At 41.2% G+C, this 25,824-nt stretch overlaps 1 protein-coding gene and 2 long non-coding RNA genes across 6 annotated transcripts; 2 read left to right on the forward strand and 1 right to left on the reverse strand.

The window, feature by feature from the left end:
• Window positions 1-1,134: 1,134 nt before the first annotated feature.
• LOC124300976 (UNC93-like protein) lies at window positions 1,135-25,824 on the reverse strand. Of its 4 annotated transcripts, XM_046755526.1 has the most exons (8): window positions 25,592-25,824; window positions 24,932-25,491; window positions 9,228-9,542; window positions 7,929-8,562; window positions 7,443-7,837; window positions 7,145-7,277; window positions 5,854-5,991; window positions 1,135-5,455 (listed from the first exon to the last, which is right to left on the reverse strand). In XM_046755526.1, exons 3-8 carry the CDS (start codon window positions 9,420-9,422, stop codon window positions 5,235-5,237), a joined length of 1,716 nt encoding a protein of 571 aa, XP_046611482.1. In that variant the 5' UTR covers window positions 9,423-9,542; window positions 24,932-25,491; window positions 25,592-25,824; the 3' UTR covers window positions 1,135-5,234. The 4 variants fall into 4 exon arrangements, with proteins under 4 accessions (XP_046611482.1, XP_046611485.1, XP_046611484.1 ...); XM_046755529.1 differs by having other exon boundaries at window positions 7,929-8,559; window positions 24,932-25,824; XM_046755528.1 differs by lacking the exons at window positions 24,932-25,491; window positions 25,592-25,824 and adding an exon at window positions 23,664-23,703.
• On the forward strand, window positions 5,393-6,503 carry LOC124300983 (uncharacterized). Its single transcript, XR_006907377.1, has 3 exons — window positions 5,393-5,476; window positions 5,886-6,009; window positions 6,275-6,503. It is a non-coding gene; the product is annotated as an uncharacterized LOC124300983 (long non-coding RNA).
• LOC124300982 (uncharacterized) lies at window positions 6,595-7,467 on the forward strand. Its single transcript, XR_006907376.1, has 4 exons — window positions 6,595-6,751; window positions 6,824-7,010; window positions 7,101-7,307; window positions 7,378-7,467. It is a non-coding gene; the product is annotated as an uncharacterized LOC124300982 (long non-coding RNA).

A 25,824-nucleotide genomic window follows, 5' to 3' on the forward strand; every position in this document is an offset into this window, starting at 1 on the left:
AACGAGATATTTAGGTAATTTCCTTTTTTTTCTAGTCTTCTTGCTTCGTCAAAATTGTATGCTTCTTACTATGGATTGATGTTTAGGTAGAGAATCTATTAGAATTAATATTAACAAATTAAACAAAGAAACAAAAATATAAGTTACGAAACGAATGAAAGTCGACTAATTGAAGGTCCTTAGATATAAAATAAGTTATTATTTATTAGAAAAATATAGTTAATATATATATGCTCTTCCAATGATATCTTACAACCCTTTACCTTGTCGCTCGAACACAAACATGTTATTTCTATCTGAAGTATTAATCAGGCGCAACGAAAAGAAAAAATTACCATTGTTCATAATTATTTTGCTGATTTTATTTCAGATTTGGGTTGCCATTCTATGCCACAAACTTTTCGATTGAGAAAACCGAACAATTGTGACATAGTAGAACGCCACTTCATTGATCAACCTGCGATGATCAGAAGAAAATTGACGTGGATTTTTTTACCTTGAAATCGGGTTCCTAGTATTCAGAAAAATTGGCGCTAAACTAGATCCGCATATTTAAAGTGATAACTGTACATACTAAAACATGAATGAATGTTAAAAAGATCACAGTGAGCAAAGTGTAAAGTTTAATCTTCTCGGTTGTGAGATCGATAATAGTAAAGTCACTTTTGGGTAAAAATAATCTATTAGTTAGTACACATTTTACAATAGATTTGAGCACTTTGAAATTGGTAGAGTTTGAAAATGAATTTAATTAACTTGACATTTTATTTCTTAGCAAAGTGTGCGGCACCTCCATTAGTGCGCGATTGCTGCAAGTGCATGAATATTCGATGAGTGTTATACAATTGAGGCCTTTCATATGCAGATCCGGACATGAAAGGTAAATATATTATACGATTATTTCTGCTGCGTGATTTACGTTGTGACATATTACGCTATTTGTTTCGATTAGATATAACGAATTCGTATTCGAAATAAACGAAACAGGTGTTTCAAAAAAGTTATTTCAACTTTTAACGTTCTACGGCTGAAAAATCATTTACGTTCACCTTGCAACAGCGACGAAGGTCTAGGATTAGGTTCTTAAATAAGGGATTGGGGCTGTTTGTAATAACGTTTCATTCAACACAACCATTATCAATTTCAACATCATACAATTTATCGCTGATTATTGATACAGTGGTACACTTAGATACATTATACATATTTTACAACAATATCACTGATATGTGATTTATAACGTATAGTCACGGTGATAATATGGAAATATTGTTTCGTCTTGTTGAAGATATTTCATTTTTCATCGTAATCTTAACTATGGCAGTTTTAATTGCAGGCCAGGTTGACAATTACCGATGTATCGATTATTACGGATCAAAATTTTTTTTATCGTGCAAAAAATATATTCGATATATCTAAGCCCTCTATTATACACGTTATTTAACAGAGATATTCCACGTCGCGTTCTCTCGATCAGGATCCAATCAGTTTCAATTTTTATTCCCCGCACCTTGTGTATTCCGAAGTACATACCAAGTAACTCGAAAAAAAATTTACGTATTGGGCGTTTGATCAGCCTACAATCATTGCACGAATATTTTATACCTGGTATAATATTTCTCCGATCCGACACAAGTTAGCGACAATTATTACACATACATTTACGGTCCATTGGTATAATAATATATATACGCAGAAACATTCAATTAATACAAGAATAATTACCGGTACATGCATATATATATATATATATTAATGATGTTTTTTACAATCATGTTGCAATCCGCAATCTGAAAAAGTCCGAGAAACAGAATGTGCGAGCGACTATGACGTTCGGCGCAAAAAGCCATCAATGCCAAGGCTTTGTACCCACGCAAATGACAACAGATGTCTGAGGTACCGGTTTGTGATTTGCACTAGTTATTATAATTACGTAATAATTTCTAGAGCTACATAAACACAAGGTATTTGAAGTGTTGGTAATAAACTTGTTTCAACTTGCGAAATGTAGGTGTACATATGTATATATAAGGTATACTACAGTCTATGTTATATATTACGTGTGTATACGTATCTAAGAGATTGTCCCAAAAATTTTTCTCCGTTCTTTGTTTATACGCTAACAAGCAATTCGATGTACTAGTTTGAGGGTTTGTCAGAGTTGTTTGGTTCTATTATGTAATGTTGATCGTGCACGTAGATTGCAAGTAATTGAATTGGAAACGGGGAAGCGAACCCAGTAAACCAAAACTAATTGAAAACGGGGAAGTGAAACCAGTAAACCAAAACGAATTAAAAATGATTCATCACGAAATATTCCGATCCCGTTCTGCTGGATACTCGAACTACGAATGACTGAGTTCTATTCTCTTTTTTTTTTTTCATTTCGATTCTATGGATATTGTTTATCGAATGTTACACTTGCCATTTTTCATTCACGATAAGTTCAGGTAAATTTCACTGGACTAACTTGGATACTGGATTATTGGAATTATTATGAATAATGATTGATTAACTTCTGTTTTTATTAAATTCTGGCTTCCTGTAGTAATTCCCATATCCGAATAGAGGAACGGGATTCCCTGGAATCCAGAATTTTTAAATCGTCTCATTTCATTTTGGTTTACTGGGAAATGTCGCAGAAAGATCGAAGGCTATAATAACACAGCGTTCCGAAAATTGGTAAATGACAGAATGCAAATAAAGGCGTTGCAATTATTGATCGGATTAAATATAGAGTCATGTATATCAAAATGTTTTCTAACACCGAGCGATACTCTTATCAAGAGTTAACGATTGCTACTGAGTCTATAAATCAAGCGATGGTTTAATTTTTTATTTATCTTGGGTTCTGACTTTTTGTTTTAATAATAATATCACAGTTCTGTTAGTATTTCGATTATAGCAGCGAAACAGCGTCTGGATAATCCGATAACGATTTAACTACAATCACCGCAGTACCCGAGCTCAAGAACGTTTTAATGACACTCTGCTAAATTTTATAAGAAGTTTTATGTGCTTTATTTTCTCATTTTCAATTAGCGATTATTTACACTCTGCTATGTACCTGCAGAAAATAAGAGTCAATTAAAAATAGTCTGTCCTTAAATTCAATTTTTTATCAGACATCTTCAGAGAAATGTACGAATTTATCGAAGAAAATTACGAGTAAGATTGTTGATGATACACATAAAAAATGAGATAAAATCCGAAAATGTTAATATTATAAATCATTCTGACCTTAAATCTTCTGAATATTCCAAACACCGTTTACATGTAGTATGTATTTAAATATTCCGAAGCCTTGAAGATGTATGAATTAAAGGATTAGGGGCAATACGGAAACGGATATTTGACCATGCATTTTACGTAATCACGTGTCCATATTTCAGCGGTTTTGCCAATCGCCAAGGTTCAGCTTTATACATCCAATATCCTACAACTAAAGCGGTTATTTACAGGATATAATTTATGGATCAGCTGTATTGATGCATTAGTTCCTCTGCAATCTCAAGTCCATGTTCGAATGATATTATAGATTGGAAAAAAGATAAAAATAATTGTTGATCTCTTTTTTTTTAATTATCTTTCATTGAGGCACTGTCGTATTTTGTCTATTCTAATACGAAGTCTATTCCACATGATTTCGTGCTACGGTAAACTTTCATCGTTATTGAGAAGAAGCATATAATTACATGATGTGTATACCTATTAAATATTTGATTTACAATTCGTGACGTTCGGTTCTGTTAATAAAATACTATATTCAATTCCATCTTCACCTTATTGACTAGAGTTTCGATCGTGTACAAGTATTAGCGTGGTCCCTAATTTCCAATATATGTACTTCTCACCCTTGGAAAGTGTGTCGAAATCAATTTAACAAGTGAAAAGCGTTTTAGAGCCCGTCGTGCTGGATTTTTATTTTTTTTCTTGCCGCAACTATTTTTAATGTATCAATGACGCATATATTTTAACGCTTATGGACCATAGACGCGCATTTTATGTGAAACAAATACAGTCTGTATAGCTTTGTAATGTGATAAGAACACCATCAAATAGCTGTTTTTGCTCAAATTATTTCGTTTCTTTGTTATTCTCGATATTTTCCGGTTATCTTTAATCAAATAAAACGAATTGAACAATAGCTCACTTTTTTTTAAACTCGGATAATGATTACTTTTTTCATTTTCAAATCGATTTCGGCACCCTTTCTAATCAAGCTAAAAACTTAAATAATTCACAAACTGTTTTCTTGTCATTATCTATCGATTCCGGGGGTGAGAAATATATGTTGGAATTTACCGACCGACCTAATAAGTATACATTCATGAGGGCGTAGCTACTTTGGCTACAACGGCTCTGTGTGTAAGTACATCTGAATTATATCTTTGCAAATGTATTCTTCGAAAATGCTTCGCGTCTTTGGACGACTTTTCTTACAAGAAATATATCTGCTTACATGTGTGAATACAAACCATTTGAACAAGAATTTGGAAAATTAATCAGAGAGTTTGATACAATTGCAAACTGTACTCAAATAGAATTTACATTAATTATCATCATTTTTATTAATTCCTCTTTTCAGCCACTGTGCAAGGCTGCAAAAAAACAGAGAGTCAAGGCTGGGTGAATCAAATGTCAATTTTTCAGCCATTAACCGAGTTCTCATTAACAACATTTTACATACATCTTTACTGCATATGCAAATACGATTGGAACTTAAGATTAACAATACCATGTAACATATATGGCGTGATGTACTACAAAAATTGTACAAATGAGTTCTACGTGAAAGAAGTTCATCAATATCATTACTTTTTATACGGTCCACGTAGGTGGTTATGTGACTTCGATTTTCTAAAGACTTTTTACACGATACAAATTTCTTCGGTCTCGGTCCATCCGGCATCTCAAGTTTCTCCATACACACACATACACCTATCCAAGTAAAGATACAAGTAATCGCCTTTCCGATTTCAGACGCTTCTGAAGAAGTGGATTTCCAGCAGTGCAGCTTCGAGTTACGCATTGGGAGAAATTGCCGAATTTCCAGGCTGCTGAATGGAACTCTCAGGTGAGCGTGTATGGCAGATGAAAATGTTATTGACGTTTCTCGCCGTGTCTCTGATGTTTGTCAAACGTCTTCTCGCTCTACAGCCGGATGAACCGAGCCCGTCTCAGCCACTGTGCGAATGCTTAGCCCTGAATAATTCGGATCCCATTCTGCGCGGTCACAATGGTGCCAAGCTTTTGCCTCTCTTGGCTAGTCGGATTTCCAACCAAGTATACGGGGTTACCGATAACACCAGCATCGATGCTAAGCCGAGAATGCGGATACGCGTGCAGACAAGTCCGTGCAACCCAAGCGCCAGAGCCAAACCCAGCCATCGCCAGAACAGCGAAGTCGAGAGAGGGGCTTGCCACGTGCTGGGGTAAAGTCCTTGCAGTAGAGCTGAAAGCGACAAAAGTTGAGGTAAATTTCATTTTTTATTGTTATCATAAAAATTCAGTAAAATTCACGTCGTTGCGATAACGGATGAAATTTTTTGCTGAAATTACACGAAAATGCGACATATTTTCCGCTTATTACAGCATTGAATCTCTGAATCGTTGAATCAACGCCAGCTACAAATTATAACGATATTGTGGTACGAGTGGCCACGATCCAAAAGTTAAGATTAGTTAGTGACACATACTTTTAGATTTTCTCATTACAGCTGCAAACCTAATTTTCATTTTCTGCCCCGTAGAATTTTGAAATGTAAAGTAACCACGACTTGAAGAAATTTTGTCCCGATTTTACGATCTCTGTAGATTGTTATGCTGCACTTTGCATGTGTAGCCACTTACTGTAAATCAAGGTTTCCCAAATCGCATTGCAGACGCCCCAGGCGGCGGAAATAACGTGAAAAAGAGCCGGATCGTCACCGGCAGGTCTCCAAGCCACGAGGACGAGAAGCAGGCAAGCATGAAATGCTAATCCGACCACTGTAATGGGAAATGGAAGTAAGTAAACGGGGAACCCGGAGGCAAATCAGTGGAGGATGATTATCGCGATTTACCTGCGCGGATGAAATTTTTGTGCCGGATCTTACCCAGCCCGTTTAATGAAGCCTGATACTATTAATCGCTCATTTCCCCAAACGGAAATTACCTTTCCTCAAGGGAATTTTGTACCAGGATTACGGAATCTAATTTTTCTTGGATCCCTCAGACTTTTCAGGAATTGCCGCAAGAATGGCAAATAATTACGATTTATCATTATCCACAGATCAACATCGTTAATTAATACTTTTACGGAGCCTCACAAATTCAATCAATGAGGATATTTCGATCATCGACGCGGTTACTTTTCCTACCAGTGATCTTTCAAGAAGGAAGATTTACGCGTTTCACGTCAATGCAAGAATCTTCTGGATGGATTATACCTGAGTTTATATAAAGAAATAGAAATAGAAAAAGGCAAGCAATGAAAGAATTGAAAAGGGGTTTCACGTTGATGGCAGGTTAGTAACAAGGCCGAAGAGCTTTTTGTTTCTTAACGAAAAATTAATACACGGTATTAACGTATTGCTTTCACCATTCAGCGAATTTTACTTACTGGAGAACTCGTTTTCAGTGATGGAATTAAAAGTATACCGGAGTTTCAAGACAATACACCAACGGTTTGAAAGCCGCAGATATTTTGTCACAAAACGCCAAGTCATTGTCTTTTGGTCGGAATATTTCATCGTTCTCATTGTTAGATGTAAGTATTTGAATTGTTCCGCACAATACACCACAAGCTCTGCAGAAATTAACTCTGTAAAAAATGTTCAAGAGCTTCGGCGCCGCCACGAAGGAAGAGTCTGTTTCAAAATGCGTGAAATAAATATTATATCTGCAGATGAAACTTGTGAATCGGTCAAGGCAACTCCATTTCACCAGGAGTATTACATATCACTGGTAGAAAATAACTGAGCAACGTATTGTTCGATTGCACTCAAATTCGTGACTAGCTTCAGAAGGTGCGTGAAAATCAGTTTAATAACAAGTGTAAATAATATCCTCGATAAGCCAGACATGTTTTGTTATCGTAGCACATAATTATCAATTAGAGTTCGAGCAAAGCGATGAACACTTATTGGCACACCGTACGTACCAACGACAAAGTATCTTCTGATGTGTCTGAGCAGCATCGAGAGTGTGACCCCAGCAATCGCCTGCAGCAGGGCGAGACTCAAAAAACTGAGAGTGACCGTCCCAGCTCCTCCCAGGGCGCAAACGACGTACGCCTGTTGGTGAAACAAACGGATTTAACCAATGTAAAAAAAAATCTTCAAGTATTTTCTCGCCGTTTTATCCTGTGATATTTGGCCTGTATTTTTCTTTCAGTCCCAGTTGTGGTAGCATCGGTGGTACTCAAGGTCCTGGGTTATAAAGAACACAAGCATACTCACTTCCATAAAGTCAGCGAACATGAAGCCTTGTTCCAGGCCGATAAAAAGCGCCAGAGGGGTGGCCAACTGGAGCCGGGGGTCCTGGAAGGCGGATTTGATCGCCCGGAACCAGTGTTCGGTACTCGAGCGTTCGCTGACGGTCTGTGGTTCCTTCATCCGCGAGTCTAACAGCCCGCAAGAGATGGCCAAGGCGAGTACACTGAGGCCGAGCCAGACGCTGAGCATTATGGTGGAAGTGCCGTGCGGCGCGGTGGGAACGAGCATCAGGCTCTCGTTGTAGAAGTAATTCTCCTCGGGGCAGTATTCCGCCCCGCAGAAGTCTTCTATCTCGCCGTCGCTCTCCGCGGGAGGCGTTGGGTCGGTGATCTTTACGAGGACAGCAGCGAGCAGGCAGCCTGTTGGAAAACAGTAACGATATGGTTCAAGGCGGTAAAAAGAACGTAACGGAAATTGGATCGCAGAAGGGGATGAAACCCCAGCACCGACCTACGGCGAGACCCATGTCCTCGGCAAGTCTCAGGCTTCGGCTGAGCCGTCGAAGAAGACATTCGCGCCTCGTCTCGTCCGGGTCCTCGGGGTCCGAACTGACAAGACTCAGTCTCGCCGCTGATATGTTCACCTGAGAAGTTCGCGCCAGGAAACAGGGGCTCACCCAGGCGCCGAGCAGCACGTAGCCCGGCACCAGGAGGTACCACTCGGGGTAGAGGTGCACCCCGACGAAGATGCTCGTCACCAGGTGCCCCACGCACAGCGTCAGGTTCGTGTTCACCCGCTGGACGATTATCGGGGCGAAACAGGACGTCAAGGTCGCCGTCGCGAAGAGGAGCGCCAGCAGGACCGGACCAAGGTGAGAGTTGAACGCTCCCAGGCCGGCCTGCAGGGGGAACATCGGCAGCATCGCCGCTGACGCGGCTGCGTGACCGAGGAGAAGTGCGGCGCAGTGTCTGAGGACCGCCTTCCTCGGGGGTCGTGGACCAGCGGGGGCCGAGCGGACGGCGGCTATCAGCCTCCGGACCGAAGACGCTCCGGCGGAAGAGCTCATCGACTCTCGACGACGCCAAGCCAGGCCGGAAGTCCTTGCCGAGCGGCAAGAGATCGGGGAGTACGTCGCCATGTGCTGCTGAAAGGGATTTTGTTCGTCGTACGATTACGGATGTAGTAACGTTCTCACGGCTTGTCACTCGGGAAACGGATACGCGATTTTAATCGTTAACAATGTTGGCCTTCAGCCCCCGAAGCACACCGTTCAGGCAAAACAAACATCTCTGGAACGTGATTTTTGCGTCCTAAGAAGCTCAGGGAACAATCGACTCTCGCCTCTACTCTACAAATTACAAATCTTAACCCCTTTACGCGTTGCAGGTTAACCTGGGTTCTGGCAAAATATTTACCCAATGACGAATCGACGACGAAGGCTTTGCTTCGTTCAAAACCGATTATTCGAAACTCTCATTCATCACGAATGTGGTTTTCAGCAATTTCTGTGCCACGCATATTCAACTTTAACCACAAAGTCGAGCATCTCCTTTCGAAAAAACCTCTGGGTATACTTGTGAAAGTAATTTATTTCCAAGTGGGTAATTATAATATACGTTAAGTAGAAACCAAAGGAAATTTCGTCGCGAAGAGGCAAAAGACACGAAGAAAAAAAAAAACACACCCTCGTTTCACGTTGCTTGTTACTCGGCGTTGTCGCAACAACACGTGGCGATACAACAATAAACGCGAATGGGTCGATGAAAGCGGGTGAGAAACCCTTGTAATTACTTGCGGCGAGAATCGCACCTCTAGCATCGCGTCGTTGTCCCACAACGCGTTGTGATGATGACCGCTGCTCCTCGCCCGTCGGTGGGTATGCATTAAGGGTGGCGGTTGCGGGGGAAGCCTTATGGGGCCGAGGCCTCCGATGGGGGCTGGCCGATGTACGGGGCTCTCCAGCTTCTCCCTTGACAGCTCGTGAAGATTCGGCAGTGACCCCATGGCGCGTTTCGATTAGATTGTTATTTTCCTAACGGACCCGGAAGCATCGCGATCAGACTGGATCGTCGAGGAAAGTAGTTTCACCAATCCGAGCATCATCGCGGCTCGGCATTGTCGGACCTGAAACGTACAGAAATACGGACAAACGTATTTGATTGACTCGAGTGATTCGAAAAATTGGCCCGATTCCAAGCGCCGGATGTTATTCCAGCTGGCCAATTTAGTGACATGCATTTATTATTGCAGGAGAAAAATATGTGTGTCTGTAACAAAGCAAACGCTGTATAGGTATACATATATGTGCCCAGCGTGGGTCACGGGAACTCCAGCAATTCAATCAGTCATATTGATGAAAAGGGCGTGGAACGTAGTTGAGCGGATACTCGTTCGATCGGCATGCAAATCAGTTTCACGCCGACATGAATATCGGGGCTGAAGAGGAATTAATTGGCCCAAGAGACAAAGAAAAATATTTTTCATAACAAAAACTCACAAATTTGTCTTTCTTGTATGATAGAAAAAACGTATAAAAACTCGCTCAAAGGTTATCAGTTCACCAATCCTTTTACGCAATCGATGCAGTTCTGGTGCTCTTAGAAAACGGGATATCTTATACTGCGAACGGTTGATTCAATATTGATCAATCAGACTTCTGGTCTAAAACGTGGGTGCCATCAAGCCTTAAAAATAGCCACTCTCCGGGAAACCCTTCGTAATATAACATGTTCGAATCGGGTTTTCTCAACGTGTAACGTGCAGGAAATACACGAACCCAATAAATAAATGCAACGGAGTATACCTGCTACAGCGATAAATCAGATCACGCGGATGAGAACCTTGACAGAGAACTTGTTGTTGGGCCGATCGTTGCAGCCGTAATGTCGGGCAATTATCAGAAGCTGTTAAACATCTCACAGCGAATGGAAAACTGCGGATAGCCTTGCTTTTAAACATTAGGCAGCACTACTAGCCTCGATCATTTGCAACTGTGCGATATAAATCTGCGGTAGTTGACAGTTTCGATGCTCGGCAATCGGTATAAATTACGGTTTAGTGTGTGTAGCAAAAGAATTGCCTGTTCAACGATTAATACGAAACGTAATCCCCAGGCCGTTAGGGGTGGTACATCGTCGCAGGGATTGGAGCGATCAAACCGCATTCAACTTCACATCCCATGTCTCGATTCTCGAGATTTCACGAGGTGTGGGATAAAAATGGTCAGTCGCACGACTTGTCTGTGACGAGGTAACGATAGCACCGCACAATTGAAAGCAAATGAAAATTAAAAGACGCACAGGCGTCACCTTTTTGCACCATTCTCTGAACCAGCTTACGCGCATTAGTCGGATTCAACAAATTATTGATACCTGTTACAGGCTGTTGACCAGAACAACGCAAACCAGAGAACAACGAGCACGTTTTCAAAAGTTTTTGCGTACAGTAACCCGGTATAAAAAGCATCTAGCAGACCATACGGACGCGTGGGAAATGATGAGAGCTACTGGCTGACAGCATCAAACAATTTCATAGGCGATTGCTTTGCCTGAAGCCAGACTGCGGTGAGGTATGCAAAATTTATAACTCGGGGCGCGCACCGGTCAAGGTAGCTACCGTGTAGACTGACATTTTTTCAACTTGATGTATTAATTAATTATTATTCCAACCATATTCAGGGGCGTTTTTGAGCGACCGGTGAGTTTGAAAGGGTTTCTTCATCTGCGATTCGCTTTTATTTGGCATGCTGTAGTCTTGTTCGAACAATGGAAGTTCGGTTATCAAATTGAGAGCTGTACATGTATGCCAGAATTAATAGTATACCAGCGTTTTTTGAACTCACTTTGACGAAAGTGATTTGCGAAGCTTTATTATCCAGAACATATGCCGGTAACCACCCTACATATTTCAATACAGACTTTCATTTCTTCTCTACGGAATAAAATCAAATTCCTATCTCTGTGCTCGGTTTTATTCAATCCGTACGAGCCGCGACGTACTTCCAATCCTGATTAAATTTTGAAATACCGGTGAACAGGAGTTATAAAACAGCGATATTAAAATATCCTCTCGAGGCTTTCGTTACGGTAATGCAAAATTGAGCGAAGAATAACCATGACATTCAATGCGAAGCATTATATTACACCCCCACTTGTCTGTCATATTTCTCATCTCTCATCAAAATCGTATCGTCGGGGACAAGTGAAATGGTTTCAACGTCTTGCCTCAAAAACTTGTTCACCCTATCACTGAGCCAGGAACAGGATGCATAACTGATCTGTTACGGTTGGACGACACGTTATGATCTCATTAAATACTGTCCGATCAACTTACAAATATTATGCGATAGGAAAGAAACGTTTGTTTGTTCGAAACGGACCATATTTCGCGATGAACAATATTCAGCAATGAAATTAGTTTGGCGAGAATGTTATAACCTTTTCATAAATTGATTCGTAATACATGAGTATGTGAATAAAAAATAGGTTCGACTACCGAAGTTTCGATCGACTAATTTCCGTGACTGCGTGCGCCAATAAAGATCATCGCGAGATCGTTAATTACATGTTTGTATTATAAATCATCGGTGATGCGAGCGCAAAATACACGGCAGTGCAAAAGGAACGATTACACCTTGGCGAAAAATAACCGCAGTAAATCACCAATCGATATCCCACCTCGTGACAACGCGACCTTGACTCTCAACCGAGCTGGTCACGGGAACATGCCAATCCACGCTTTAGTCACGCAACGTTGCCCGGGGAAAATTTAAGCTCGATATTAATTCCCTACCCCTGGACTTATTACGTACGTTACTTGAGCCACTGCCTACCAGAATCGGTAAGGCAATAGAGCTGAATGTTGATTCTTGTTGTACAAAGATATACACGTTGGTCAAATATGAGAATATCTTTTCGAAAGTGGCAGTACAGTGCAGACGTGACACGTAACTTTGGTTGTCCGTCTGCTGGCGCTGAGCCGTGAGTTTCACAGAAAACTCCCGGGTACCTCTGTTCGTGGTACGACCGATTCCCGGGAACAAGCCGCACCCACATTGATTCTGATTTAGAACCGAGCAAACATTACGCAGGGCCCGCGCAACGTCCTTTACTGTGAAAATATCACCCTCACGTCCCGCTTGAAAAGCACCCTCTAAAGGGACCTGCGGGTACAGCGCTATCCGCGTGCGAGGAAACTTGTCGGCTTCCTTTTGTCTCGTTTTTCACCTCTCACGGACGTACGTGATGCTTCCAGGTTGAGATTGAACCTCTGAAAAATATGGACCATGGACAGTGGTAGAAGCTTTTTCAAAATATCTGTCAAAAGCTCGTGATCGACTGACAGTAAGATTTCGATTCGCAGGTGTAATTGCCTTTCAATGTCACTTTGCGTGTACGTGACAAGTGTTCGGATCACTTTAACGAAAGATTATCCCATCGTGATCAAAAGTGAACTTTGAACAATTTTGACAGCGTTTGAAGATATGCTTCACAAAAGGAAACTGGTGTATTCCGTAAGGGTGAGTTTCACTCTCTTATACGTAACTGGCGGCAGCTATATCAACTTGGAATTTTTTATACACATTGGCGCAACGCGAGGCATAATACCCAACGAAAGATCAAGGATGTCATTGCCAGACGAGAATGATGGACTGCCCTCATAAAATAGAGCCCTCTTTCAATTAAGGGAGTAACGAACCGCGTAATTTAAACACGTATTTCGTGACTCGTAGGATCTTTCGGATGAAGAGCAAAACGGTTTGTTCCCAATTAAAAATTGCTCCGCCGATTCCGGTTCCGAATGAGTTTCTTGCCTCCGGCTGTTACACGTATCTCCTAACGACGAACACGACTCCGATCGAGCGACCTTGAACGTGGACTACCGGGTGACAGGCGTGAAATAAAAGGCCCGAAGCCGCCGTCGACTTGGAGCAAAGGCACGTGCAGGAGCTGGAGCTGATCGTCGCCGTGGTTGCGCAACACCTCGTGTTCGGGATTTTGCTTCGGCTCCCGGCCAATCAGGATCCCCCGATTTGAATCGAGTTCATTGAAGTGCTCTTATTAGGTGAATGAGAATGGCGAAGCGCTTTATTCGCCCTTTCCGGCTCATCAAGCGATCCGGCAGTTTTCGAGGATGTTCGAAGGCCGAGAGTGCCTGTAGTTTCGTTCGACCGAGGGTCTGAAGCCGCTCTTCCGAGAGCGATAGGTTCGGCGCTTTTCAGAACTTTCAATAAAAATTCCGGCTGATTGGCGTTTCTTTACGAACCGCTGCGGCAGCTGAATTGATATAACCAATTCATCGCACGATCACCAGGCCAGCTTTTGGGACCTGAGAGTCAGCCTTTTGTCGTCATCGTGCTACCGGTTGTGGGAATATACCGTGACGTTCGTTATAATCCTTGTTGATTAATCAAATTTGCGATGTTTTCAAACAAAGCACATCCCGGACTGGAGCGACGGTTCGATCCGTCGTTCGAGGCTCGATAGCCGTGTTATTTCAATCCAGCGACCGTAGTAGCTGCAAATACCAAGGTCGTAATTAGAAAAAAAAAAGTATTGCATTGTCATCCGATAATTAATATAAACAAAAGGTGAACTCCGGTTATCGCGATAATTGAAGCGGTACAACGTGTAGCTTGAAACAACACGGCGTTGTGTTATACGGGATAATTATAAATCCGTAATACCTTTTCGACGTTTTTGTTCCGCTCTCATCATCGACGTAACAGTCGATACGAGCGACTTACGCAGCGGAGCGAGCAATTCGTAATTGGTCTTATTCCGTAAAGTCGGTATTAATATCGCCACGGAATCCACCACCAGTCGTTGTACACCCTCTGTGAAAATCATGACCTGCACGTCGTAAAGATTCTCGGGATTCCCGAGCAATTTAATACACTTCGAGGTGGATGGCGGGCTCGATTCATCCCCTTAGGGAGCGTTTCGAAGACCTCTGAATCTTCGAGGACCTTCGAGGTATATGTATATCGATTAGGGGGTGAAACGGGCGTCAAGTTTCTAGGTAGGTAATTTGTTCTTCGTTCTACCCTCGCTCATCGCGGGCGCAAAGGAATCCTAATACAAGTACTTTTGCCATCAGCCTAGCTTTTTCTTTATACTTAGCGGATATAAGAGAGGGCGACTCCGGAATATTTAAAGAGGGCGTGGGCAGACGCGTCTCCCTATAATCAAAAGGTTTGCTCTCATGAAAGCGTAGAGCATCTTTTCTGACACGCACCAAGGTGGTAATTTGCCTTGATATCCCCTTTGTCGATATTTTACAACGTAATCTAGTAACATATGTACTGCCTGTTGCGTAGGATAATGAGATAGGGTCGAATTTGTTGACGAGTATTCGATCGGCAACAATTATCGCATGGTATTGCATCACGGGTGGGGCAATTTTCCGTTGAATTGTAAATTATTGAATTTCACGATATATTTTTGTACAGGGTAATGACCAGATTTTTCTTCCACAGTAAAATTGTTTGTTGAGATCGGTTTGGCGCGAAACGTCAGACATACTTCATGTATCATTTTTTTTAAACAAACTAACGATGCGAATTTAGACGCGGGATTTATCGCCCTTTTTCGGAGCGGAATAAGCTCATTAAAAATCACGATTATAGACGTAGGTACACTGTCAATTTTATTTTAAACTATACGGTGAAGAGTATGACGTACCGTAAGGTTTGAAAAAAAATTCTTCAGGCGTGTTTCATTCCTCGGTGCAAAAACCGTGTAGATAGTTTGACAAACGGCGTCTTGATAATTGCCTTGGAACTTTTTAGGTGATCGCGTAGACTACACGACGTCTGTTTTGCAGACTTTAATCCGATTACCGAAGCGACATCTTCTTCGATACAACTAATGGCGCAAAGCTCTCGTGTAGCTGCTTGATTCATTATAACTGAGGAAATATGTACACGAGAATTTTTATTCGTCATTTTACCAACGAGACAGAAACAAGAGTCAAGTGGAAATCGATTGCTGACAAAGTCACACGAGCAAATTGGCAGTTCTCACTTGTGTTGACGTCTCAGACAATTTGATACAACCTCGAACGGATTTTTCTTTTTGATTAGCATCGACGCTGGCTTGACATTTCGCCTCAGGTACACACCGCTATTGTTCCACGTACTCTTAACGCACAGCTGAAATATGAACGAGCAATGCCCGAGTATAACAGTCGCCGCAATAGTACATAATATAATAAATGTACCGCGTAATACTTTTGCTCGAGAAATCTTGATCTTTCCGCATAGCGCAACGAGGCGGCAACGGAACTCTATAATTAATTCTCAGTATAATGAAGCGTGAAATTCGCGTGCGGCTAGAGAAAATTTACTTTGTCGGTTTACAAGGGAAGTATCAAACCTTGTTTGTTCGAGCTTCGGCTGTATTTTAAATTCTAATTATAATCACTTGCTTTCGAAAAGTACACCTTGAGCAGCCATCGTCCGGTCGATGTATTGTTACGATAACTTAGAATGACCATGGCTGTAAGAGATAAGTTCGTAAAATTTTGTCACTGTAGATCAAAAGAGAATAAGTGCCAGTCGTAATATGTCGACAAACTTTGAAAGTGGAACGCAAAGAAACGCAGGAAATAAGACAATGCATCATTGAATGATCCCTGAGGTTGCCCTATCTTCAAAGCATGCTAAACTCAATTTTGCCACCTCATTCAAGGAGTCAACAAAGTTACCCGTCTCAATTTACTGCAATTTACTTCAATTTCTTTCATCGGCCGTTTTTAGGTATATCTTCGTGACTCGCATCCGTCTGAAATTGAACGACATTCAAGGTTTATTGCATGTACGAACTGATGGAAAAGAGCTCACATTCCTGTCGCAAAGCCTCTTTGAAGTCGCACGACAATTTCACTCGCTCCATTTTCATTCTCTGTAATTTCATTTTTATCTTACAAATCAACAGTTCATGGCCGCCTCGGTATTTCTCGCGTGCAATTCTTATGTGACTGGAGCTCTGCCATCTCATTGTGAATTGCGTGATAAATTGTAGGTGATTCGGCAACGCCCAAGTCTTACCCAAAACTCCGTTTAAATACTGACTAAATCTAACGAAACATTCCGAGTCGATTTTTCTTCGTCTTTTCTGGAAAGATTCAATTTTTGATATCATCTTTTCGCCCGTCTAGAGAAAGTACACGATACTCAGTGTGTCTCGTATTAACTGTATGACTTCGTCTCTTATCATACGCTTATTAACCGAACAATGCTGTTTCTCATTATAACGCTGTTGTTTTGCAGAGAGTCGAAATGTTCATTAAGAGTAACACTTTTTTTCTCCTCTCAGACTAAGGCAATGTAACCCTATTACATTCTGGCTTACAGCTGGTTACTTCGCTCGTATATCTACGCGAAGCACCTCAGCGGTATCTTGTGATAACGAGAGGCTCACCCAGCCATGAGATTTTACTCGTAAAGGAGGCTGCGAGGTTGTTCGCGCAATGAATGTGGTTCAGAGCGAGCGAGCTGTGGGTGGTATACAAATTGTGCTATGCCTCTAAGTACGACGCGTTAATTTCGTGCGCAAATTTTGTTCATTTTCATAAATTTTTCCCCTTTTTCTTCCTCAGGATAAAGCCGCTACTTCATAAGCAAAAGCACCAACTGCTTGTAATTGTCGAGGACTCAGTGACAATGCGAAGCGAATAAAATACATATGCCAGGTAAAAATTCATTCGATAAAATGTAATAGAGTAATTTGACGTAATAATGTTTAAATTTTGTTTACAAATCACGAGCCGCTATCCTGAGAGTGGTAATCAATAAATAGCAGACTTATCGTCAACTCCGGAGGGCCAGCTAACGACGTGATTGCCTGCTCCGCTGTTCCGGGCTTCAAATGTCAAGAGAAAAGAACAAAACTAATCCCAATTAATCAGGTAGTAAACTTCGATATTACATCCGGAAATTCGAGGCTGGTGTATTTACAGAGAATGAAACAGCGACCCACTGATAGGACTCCGTTGTTGTGGGTGCAGCGGATCCAAGGTGGACCAGTTTTCATTTTCAGAAGGAGACATTGAGTGGACCACGGGTTTATCCGTGATGGAATGTGGCGGACATTGATTGTAGTACGCGTAGCAGTAACGGAAGTGCTAACAACCCACCGCCGGAATAGCCTCGGGCTATTAAACAATACTGCGCACGATTCGTCCATGGGTCCCAGCTTTATGTCGAGATAAAGGAGGTGCCGTTGCTCTGGTACGAATCCTGGTCAGTTCTCAATTTGCCCACTTAAGGTGCGGACGGTGTACTAAATCCTGGAGACGTCTTCCGCAAATTGTTGCTTGGAATTTATTGGGAACCACCCTCCATGGTTTGTAGAATTTCCAGAAACTACAAGTCAGTCTAGAAACAGCGTAAAATTATTTAACAAGCTTTGTTCTGGAAGTCGGGTGGTCAAGTCGTCGCTAAGTTTTCTGGAGATGGCGAAACTTGAACGGACTAAGAGGAGCCTGGTTTACTGGGTGTAATTTCTGTTGGAAAATTCTTCTTTGTCTAGCTTCATAATTTAACGGACCTACAGGAATTTTTCTTTCAGATGACCGGTGTCACGGTGCACAGATGAAAAAGGAAGCTGCTGTTACGACAGCAATGTTTCACTGACGATTCGAGACACGCGATGACCCCGTGATATAGGACTTCCCCTGCTTTTACAGAATCACATTTTATCTCCGACTACCCGCATCTTACCCAACTCCCAGCCGACGGATAAAACTGAATACCAACAGAAGCTTTCAGTTTCAGTAACGAGCAGAAAGACCTGCTGTACCACCTTATTAATTATACATACATTCACCGTTGCTGTATAATCAAGCTAATGTGAAGAAACAACGAATTAATTAACGAACGTGATTACAAACCGTTTGTATCTCAATATTTCCAGTAGCGCAATATCGCGATTATTTCACCGTCTCTGTAATCGACGAGAGGTCGTGTGAGTAATGATCGTTGCGTGAAAACTAAAATAAATATGTAAGGACTAATCGTTTTACTCCCTCTTCGTAGCGTGCGATGTATAAGTAGTTTACGATCATAAAGCTGCGGTGTTAACGTGCGTAAATCTTGATTGATTCATGAGTTGGACGATCGCGTAGCGGCCGTAAAATCATTGTCATGCATGATCAGACAATCGTATGGTTTACTGTACCAACAGATACGTGTTGGCGAAGGCTATCCGTCGATGAGCAACGTCTAGGATTAGATAGAAAATGTTTGTTTGCATCAAGTGCGAACGATCGAGAAGAAACAATGTTATTAAGCATTGACTTGAACATCCACGCCCCGCAATGGAGCCATTATGCCGAGACTGGTGGAGGTGGTTGGGCTAATGCATTTCTCCCAGTCTTATTTCTACCCTTATATTGACCACTCAATCCTCATCGCTAAGACCGTCGATGTTCGCCATTAACGAAAAGCTAGTTTACGAATGAGTCAGGCAGCTCAGTGTCAGCCGAAGTATGCAGAAGACAAACAGCACCGTTATACCCAATAAATATTGAAGAGTCTGCGGATACAGGGTGAGAATGTCTAAAATATTTACCAATTTTTCTACACGCAATAACAAAGCAATTACAACTTTCGCAAATTTGACAGATTATTCGCAGTTCATTAGGGAATTGAATAACTTGTTCGCAATATACGAGCAGTTGTGATTGCAGCGTCAGGAATAATTAATACTTATACATTTTTGTAGCCCTCGCGCGTTGAAGGGGAAATTTGTTCTTCCAATCGGAAATTATTTAATATCCTCGAAGGTTCGATCAGACCGGATACCCAACGCCTTTTACTCGTTCTCTCGTTTCAAGTATTCGTAACACTCGAGTGATGTCTGCACGATCGCGTATTTTATTAGGACAAGCCGAAAGTTGCGTCGGCTGTGACGCGGTCAATAACTTTGTTGAAAAAGTCGTTCATTCCGGAGCGGCTGTTTTTTTTTTATCCCGGTGAGAAATACGTTTAACTTCGTATTTGTTAGATACATCGGCATCCGGCAATCGCGAGCGGAATTTTAATTCGACATGAAAACGCATCCATTTACCTCTGCGTTAATCAAACGGTTCGGCGAATCCCATCGTAATCAATCCGTATTTCTTCACTCGGAATAAACAGAACTGAACGCTGCGTTCAACATGCTTGATCTTAATTCAGGACGAACAATTTTTTTCAATACCAATACTCAATATTTCACGAGATTCTAGCCATCGCAATTTCATTCTATTTCCAATGCCAGCGACGATTCTCCTCGAGATAAACGGTTCGATTAAGATCCGCAATTCTGAAGTGAACTTTCGGTAGAAACAAAAATAACAAGCAATCGTAGAAGCATTTCGTTATTTTTTTAAAAACTGAAGTTACCGGCAGAGGTAGCTAAAATTTAAAAAAAAAACGACGATTGCAAACAACGTCGGTGCCAACATTGGTTGATCACCGAATATTTCCAACTACATGCAATCGTTAAATTCTTATCCTTACGCAGTGGATCGAATAGTATAAAGATTAAATGTATCTAGGCTCGGATAAAAAGTATAATTAATGTAATAACAATATCACTTTTCTACCCTCTAAGCGTGGGCTAAAAATTAAGTCCTCGCGTTGTAAAAATTGACAGAGATTCAGGTTACATTTTTATACTTCAATATAAGCTCACTCGACGCATCAAGATTAGGTATAATCTCCTCGAATTACATGGAACAAATTTCGTCCAAAACGTGTTTTCGCGCACCTCTGCGGGATCAGTGGCTATATGTATAATATACATTAGGCCTTAAAATTTTCACGGTATCTTACGACAATAATCCCTGCACCTTATTTTATACGTATAAAATCGCTGTCCACTTCAATGAATATTTTCTCTCATCAAGTGGGCAATATTACATTTGCAAATCAGTCGATCTATGCTAATGATTCTTTTCACGAGAGACCTTAAACACAAACACCGAATATTTTCATTCGGTGTTACTTGTTTGTTGGCGGTTTTAACCACGCTGCGTGTAATAATTCATCATATCCAGAGTCCGTAATTAATGGACTGCGCCTCATTTGGTTTTTAATCTTGTTGCCAAATTTTTTTTACCTTAAAGCGATGTGATAATTGAAACAGTGTGCTCTCCACCGCGGCATTATTACGCCTTTAGAAAAAAAACTGATTCTATTAATTCAGTTCTAAAAATTCATCCGCACCCTTGAAAGCCTAAATATCTGTATTAAAATCTCGCCTACAGACATTTCTAATCAGATAATTACAAGCGACGTTAATCGCATACCTAATTCGCGGTCCATATTATACACGATGCATCGATATATGCAAATAAGACCTGAGATGGGATCTGCCTTGATATTTAAATAATGTGGTGATTTCACGAGGCTCGCTACGAATTGCTCAACTTTCAACACCGCGTGCTTCGCGTCGATGTAACCAATCGCTACTGTCTGGAAATATGTAGTAAAAATTACTTACATCACGGATGATTTAATTTATGGTTAACAAGGTCACGAAGCCGCGGCCTCGGACCGGCGACCACGTGACAATTCGAGTCGCGTCGTTTACCAGTTTCCGATTTTTTTGTTTTTTTTTTAATTATCATGCACAACTATACCTGTACCTGTATCTAATCTTCTGACCGTTTTCGTGTAAACATCAACAATGCAAGTCAGGGGGAAAAAATCGTATCTTGGAATAACATAATAGTGAAAGAAATGAGCAGAGTCCGTGACCGTTTCCGCGCATTACAGGTGCGATATTTGCGTTCAGCCACCGCGACGGGATCCCGGATAGGACGTTTTGCGGAAAGGGAAAACGACGATCGAACGGATCAGTCACAAGTGATTATAACGTAGATTCAGGTGACGAACCTTCGCTCATTGTCTCTCGCTCGTGAACTGGATTGTTGAATGATTTCCTTCCGCGTGTAATATAACTATAGTTAAGGGGAGGAAGTAAATTTCATATTAGTTCGATAGTGAATCAGCAAAATTGAGAACCGGTAAATTAATGCCAGAGATAACGCGGATTCTGTGCCGCATGATGGACTTCCTTAATATCCGCAGCTTTTTATACGAAACTAAGAGAAAAAAAAGAAACTAATTAATAACTTTTTAGATGAAACTTTGTTGTGCGGAGCGTCAAAGTTTGTCGGCTTAACTGGATTAGCTGCTTATGTTCTCGTTATGTTCTGCCAGCCTTAAACTAAACACCTTTCCCACCCAATGATCGTTCTGCTTTGCAAACTTTTTTATGGAAACATAAAATGAAATCCAAAAAAAAAAAAATTACTGCGGTAGGTACACCAAAAACCGTTTTGTTAGTCTACAGAGCGCTACTGTAAAACCACGAGGAAATGTTTGTACATCAAAGCATCGTAGGGAGTACGATTATTTGATCATAGAACTTTTTGAATGTTCAACCTCTCCCAGTTGTACGTGATAAAAATGGAAAGAAAATGTTCACGCGATCAATGGCTGCTAGAGTTAATTATTGAACATTGACTGGTGAATTGTGGCGGAAAATTTGACTGTCGAGTTTAGAACACGGAAATTTGTTTCACTCCGTTATAATTAATCCTGTCAATTCGCGATTGTCGATGCTCCTGCAGAATTTGCAAACTAATCATTTTCAATCGTTCGTTTATCAACGTTTTTTTATTTGATAAATTAAACTTTTTGTGAAAATAAGGCCAACGAAAATGCAATTCCGCACAACGGGATTTTTTGTTTACCGCACTTCTATGTATAGTTTTAATATTTTCTCTTGTAAATTCTGTCTTGTAGAAGAAAGAAAAAGAGAATCTCAAAGAGGAAGAACAGAATTGAGTATTATTAATCGTAACGAATGTGCAGAAAATGGCAGAGTCTTTATAATCCTTAAACATAATTTATCCCAGTTTGAGGATGTTGATTAATTGTGTGAATCGTCGATGTATTAATGGACCGTTTCTGCGTTTGAGATTTCATCGACTTTGTTGAGTAAAAGTAATTTCGAATTGATCGCCGGCAGCGTGCAAGGACAATAATAATTCCTCGTCAAACGCACATCCGCGGTTGTCACACCCAGATTATTTTCCATTATACGCAAGGCAAATTGTGATGGGTATTATATAAATTTTCACTCCGTTGTATGAATTCCTGGAAGACGAGGCGCAGCTTAACGTAAGCCCGCGTTGTACGATGACAATTCTTTATTAAAAAGCTGTCCGTAGTTGCCTGGAGGGCGAAGCGGACGAGGCCGCGAATATGATACCGGAAATTGTTCACTCGAAAAAGGGAACTAAAATGAAAGCTGGATATATTTCGCCTTGGTCCTGCCGCTACTTGAACGATCGAGTGAACGTATTTCAGGATGAATTTTATCTTAAAGCATGTATAATAATTTCTATTCAGCTGTAATAATAATATGCCAAATAATTCAGAGAAAAAACCCTCGAGGATTGTTGTTCTGGAATTAATTCAACCCGCGAGGGCGATTTACTTCGTCAGAAATACTGTGGTTTGAATATTTATAAATTTTCAAACGAATTCTGAGCTTTCCGCATTTCGTCGAAGATCGATTTTTTTATACCCACCATTCTTAAAGTCGAATGAAACCAGATTTCCGAATCTTTTGAGAATTTTGATACGAACTCCGGAGGAACGGCAGAATATTTAATGGCATGCGATTGCTTTCATTTTGATTTAAACCTTCACGGGATCGAAATACGAAACTGTTGATCGTCAACAACGATAAATGCGGGGTAAAGATATTGTCGTAATTCAAGCTCCGTCGTTCGTCCGCTGAATGCTCCATTAGCCAATACTATCCTATATTCACTCTATAGTGCAAAAAAAAACCATGCATGGGTAAATCGTGCAGCTGAAGTTCAGCAGCGAGTATGAAAGAAAAATCTATTGTCCACGTATAACATCGCGACTATAAAATCCACATTTAATTGGAATCCGAAGCTGGTTTGCCCGAAATTTGAATCGAACCGATCCACTTTGCGCGTCAAGTATTCTTCGAATCAACTGCAATCACTGCAGGTTACGCGACTTTGGCCAATTAAGCCAATTAAATTTTGCGTATCTATACGACACTAGTTACCGATGGAGCGAACACGCATTTGCATTGCATACTTCGAGTGAGTGCATACTCGACTTCTGTCAACCTCGTTAATCTCTTTATAATTGGAAAGTATCTCAAGGACCTGTTGAATTCTCAAGAAAGAAAGAAATTTGGTTACCTTCGAAGGACTCTTCGCGCAATTAGGATCATACCTAATTCCAGCACGCGGAATTACTAATTGGGATTCGGCTTAAAAGTTGAACTTCAGGATGTGTCGTTTGGCGATTCACGAGTATGTAAAATTTCACGAAGCCCGGAAATGGAACGAACAGGTTTTAGGAATGAGAAACATCGGATCACCGAAATGGGACGATTTTACCAACGAGCCTCGTTCCGTCCAGCCTAGTAATTGTAAATAATCTGTTTCTGAGTTGAAGGATCGCCTGCTTTCGTAGAGGCTGGGTCAAGGATTTTCACGAGCAATTTCGTTAATCCAATCTCACCGTCGCACCAATACTACGCGGTAAAAAGGTCCTGGCGCCAATACACAACTGCTGTAGAAGCAAAGGTGAAATATAGACGGTACATCGAAGCGAGGTTTGCCTATCGATTGCGTCTACAGGTGTGTCCTGCTCCTTGCTCGTCCTTGTAAATACGGACTATCGTGGTCCAGCCGACTCCGAGTGTAGTTAATGATTACGCCCTGAAAGTGAATGATTAAATATCATCGTCGTGCCGAACGTGCGCTACAAATTTTCCATGATTTACCATTTCGCTTCTCGAAAAGATTCGATGTGTCCTTTTTGTTTTTATTTTATTTTTTTCATCGGTACGAAATGCCTCAAGTCGTCTGTTGTTCCTTTTGATATTCCAGAAATATTTCATATATCGTTTTTGCCGCGGTATTTATTTTCATTATTTGTTATAATAATATCACAAATACACCATGCCGCTAATTTCTTGTTGCAGTTGTTACCTGCAATGTTGTAGAAATTTAAAGACAATTTACCGACTATTCTTCACTGGTGGGATCGATTTGAACCAACTGCATGCAAAACTGTCTCTGACGTACAACTAGTCACGTGGTGTGAGTATTCGACAGAGGATGCATAATACTGCATAAACGTCCGTTCGTTCGATGACGCAACTGACGCGGGGCAACCCAATTACTTAATTAACTGCAGAAATTATCGATACGGCTTTTCGGCGAACAAGCATGTTGACTCATGCAAATCCATTGAAGGTAGATCGGACATTGATAGAGGAAAAAGGTGGAGGAAAAATTAACTAACGAACGAACCATGCTGTGGTGGATATTCGGTAGGATATTAATTGCAATAGAATTGCAGCCGTGCAATCAAGCGCGTTAAAAGCCATGGAATTGCATGCTGAAACGGTAAAAAGAAAATTCTACATGGTGTAATAATGCTGCCTTTTATAACTCACTCTGATCCTACGCTGTCTTCAAACTTTCAAACCACTCGGCTTCTGTCAAACTTCGGAAGAGCTGCGAGATTTATGGTTATAAAACTGGGATCAACATTTCATCGCAGAAACCGCTCGGCGCTGTCTTTTAACCCTTGTTCGACACCTCAGCGATCAGATTTACGCTCGATTAGAGTGGCGTTAACTCGACGTAGGTAAATTTTTGCAACTTTCTCCGGTCCGCGATAAATGTCCACTAAATGTTATCCGTTTCGATCAGTTCGAGTGCGTGTTTCGAGGATGAAAAAGTGGCCCCCCCGCGTATATCCGTTTTGATTATTACGAAAAGCGAGCTACCGTTTTATAAGAAACTTCGGTTATCCTGAAGAGAAACGATAAAATAATTGATTCGACACATGACTTAGCAGGTGGTTCAAAGTTTGTAGGAAAAATATCACAACGAGGCACAAGGCTGAATTTCTTCTGAACAATTTTTGCGGAAATACTTGCTTTACGTAAGTCTGTTGTTCGCCTCAAGGTAAATCAGTACAGTTTCACGTTCACCGTCGATGTTTCGAACTCTGCAAATTTATGACGAGAAGAAAGGAAAGAATGAAAAATAATTAAAAAAAAAAAAAATACCTGTCACGCAAGAAGGTATTCGAATTTCGAAATCTTCACCTCGGCACGCCGAAGAGTAAGGACCAAAACATCGAGCCCCCGCAGACTCGAATAAAATAAAGTTGGGACTCTGATAGAGATTAATCTCAACGCACCGACGACGTGCTCGGAATTACCCGCGTATAACGGAGGTCTCACCAGCACTCGCGGTGCCGAAACAAGACCAGTTTGCCCGCGACCGCGACGAGAGCGAACAGCCCGGAGTGCAGACCGAGAATCCGCGTGTTAACCGG

Source organism: Neodiprion virginianus, chromosome 3 (assembly GCF_021901495.1).
Source record: "Neodiprion virginianus isolate iyNeoVirg1 chromosome 3, iyNeoVirg1.1, whole genome shotgun sequence".
Taxonomy (NCBI): domain Eukaryota; kingdom Metazoa; phylum Arthropoda; class Insecta; order Hymenoptera; family Diprionidae; genus Neodiprion; species Neodiprion virginianus.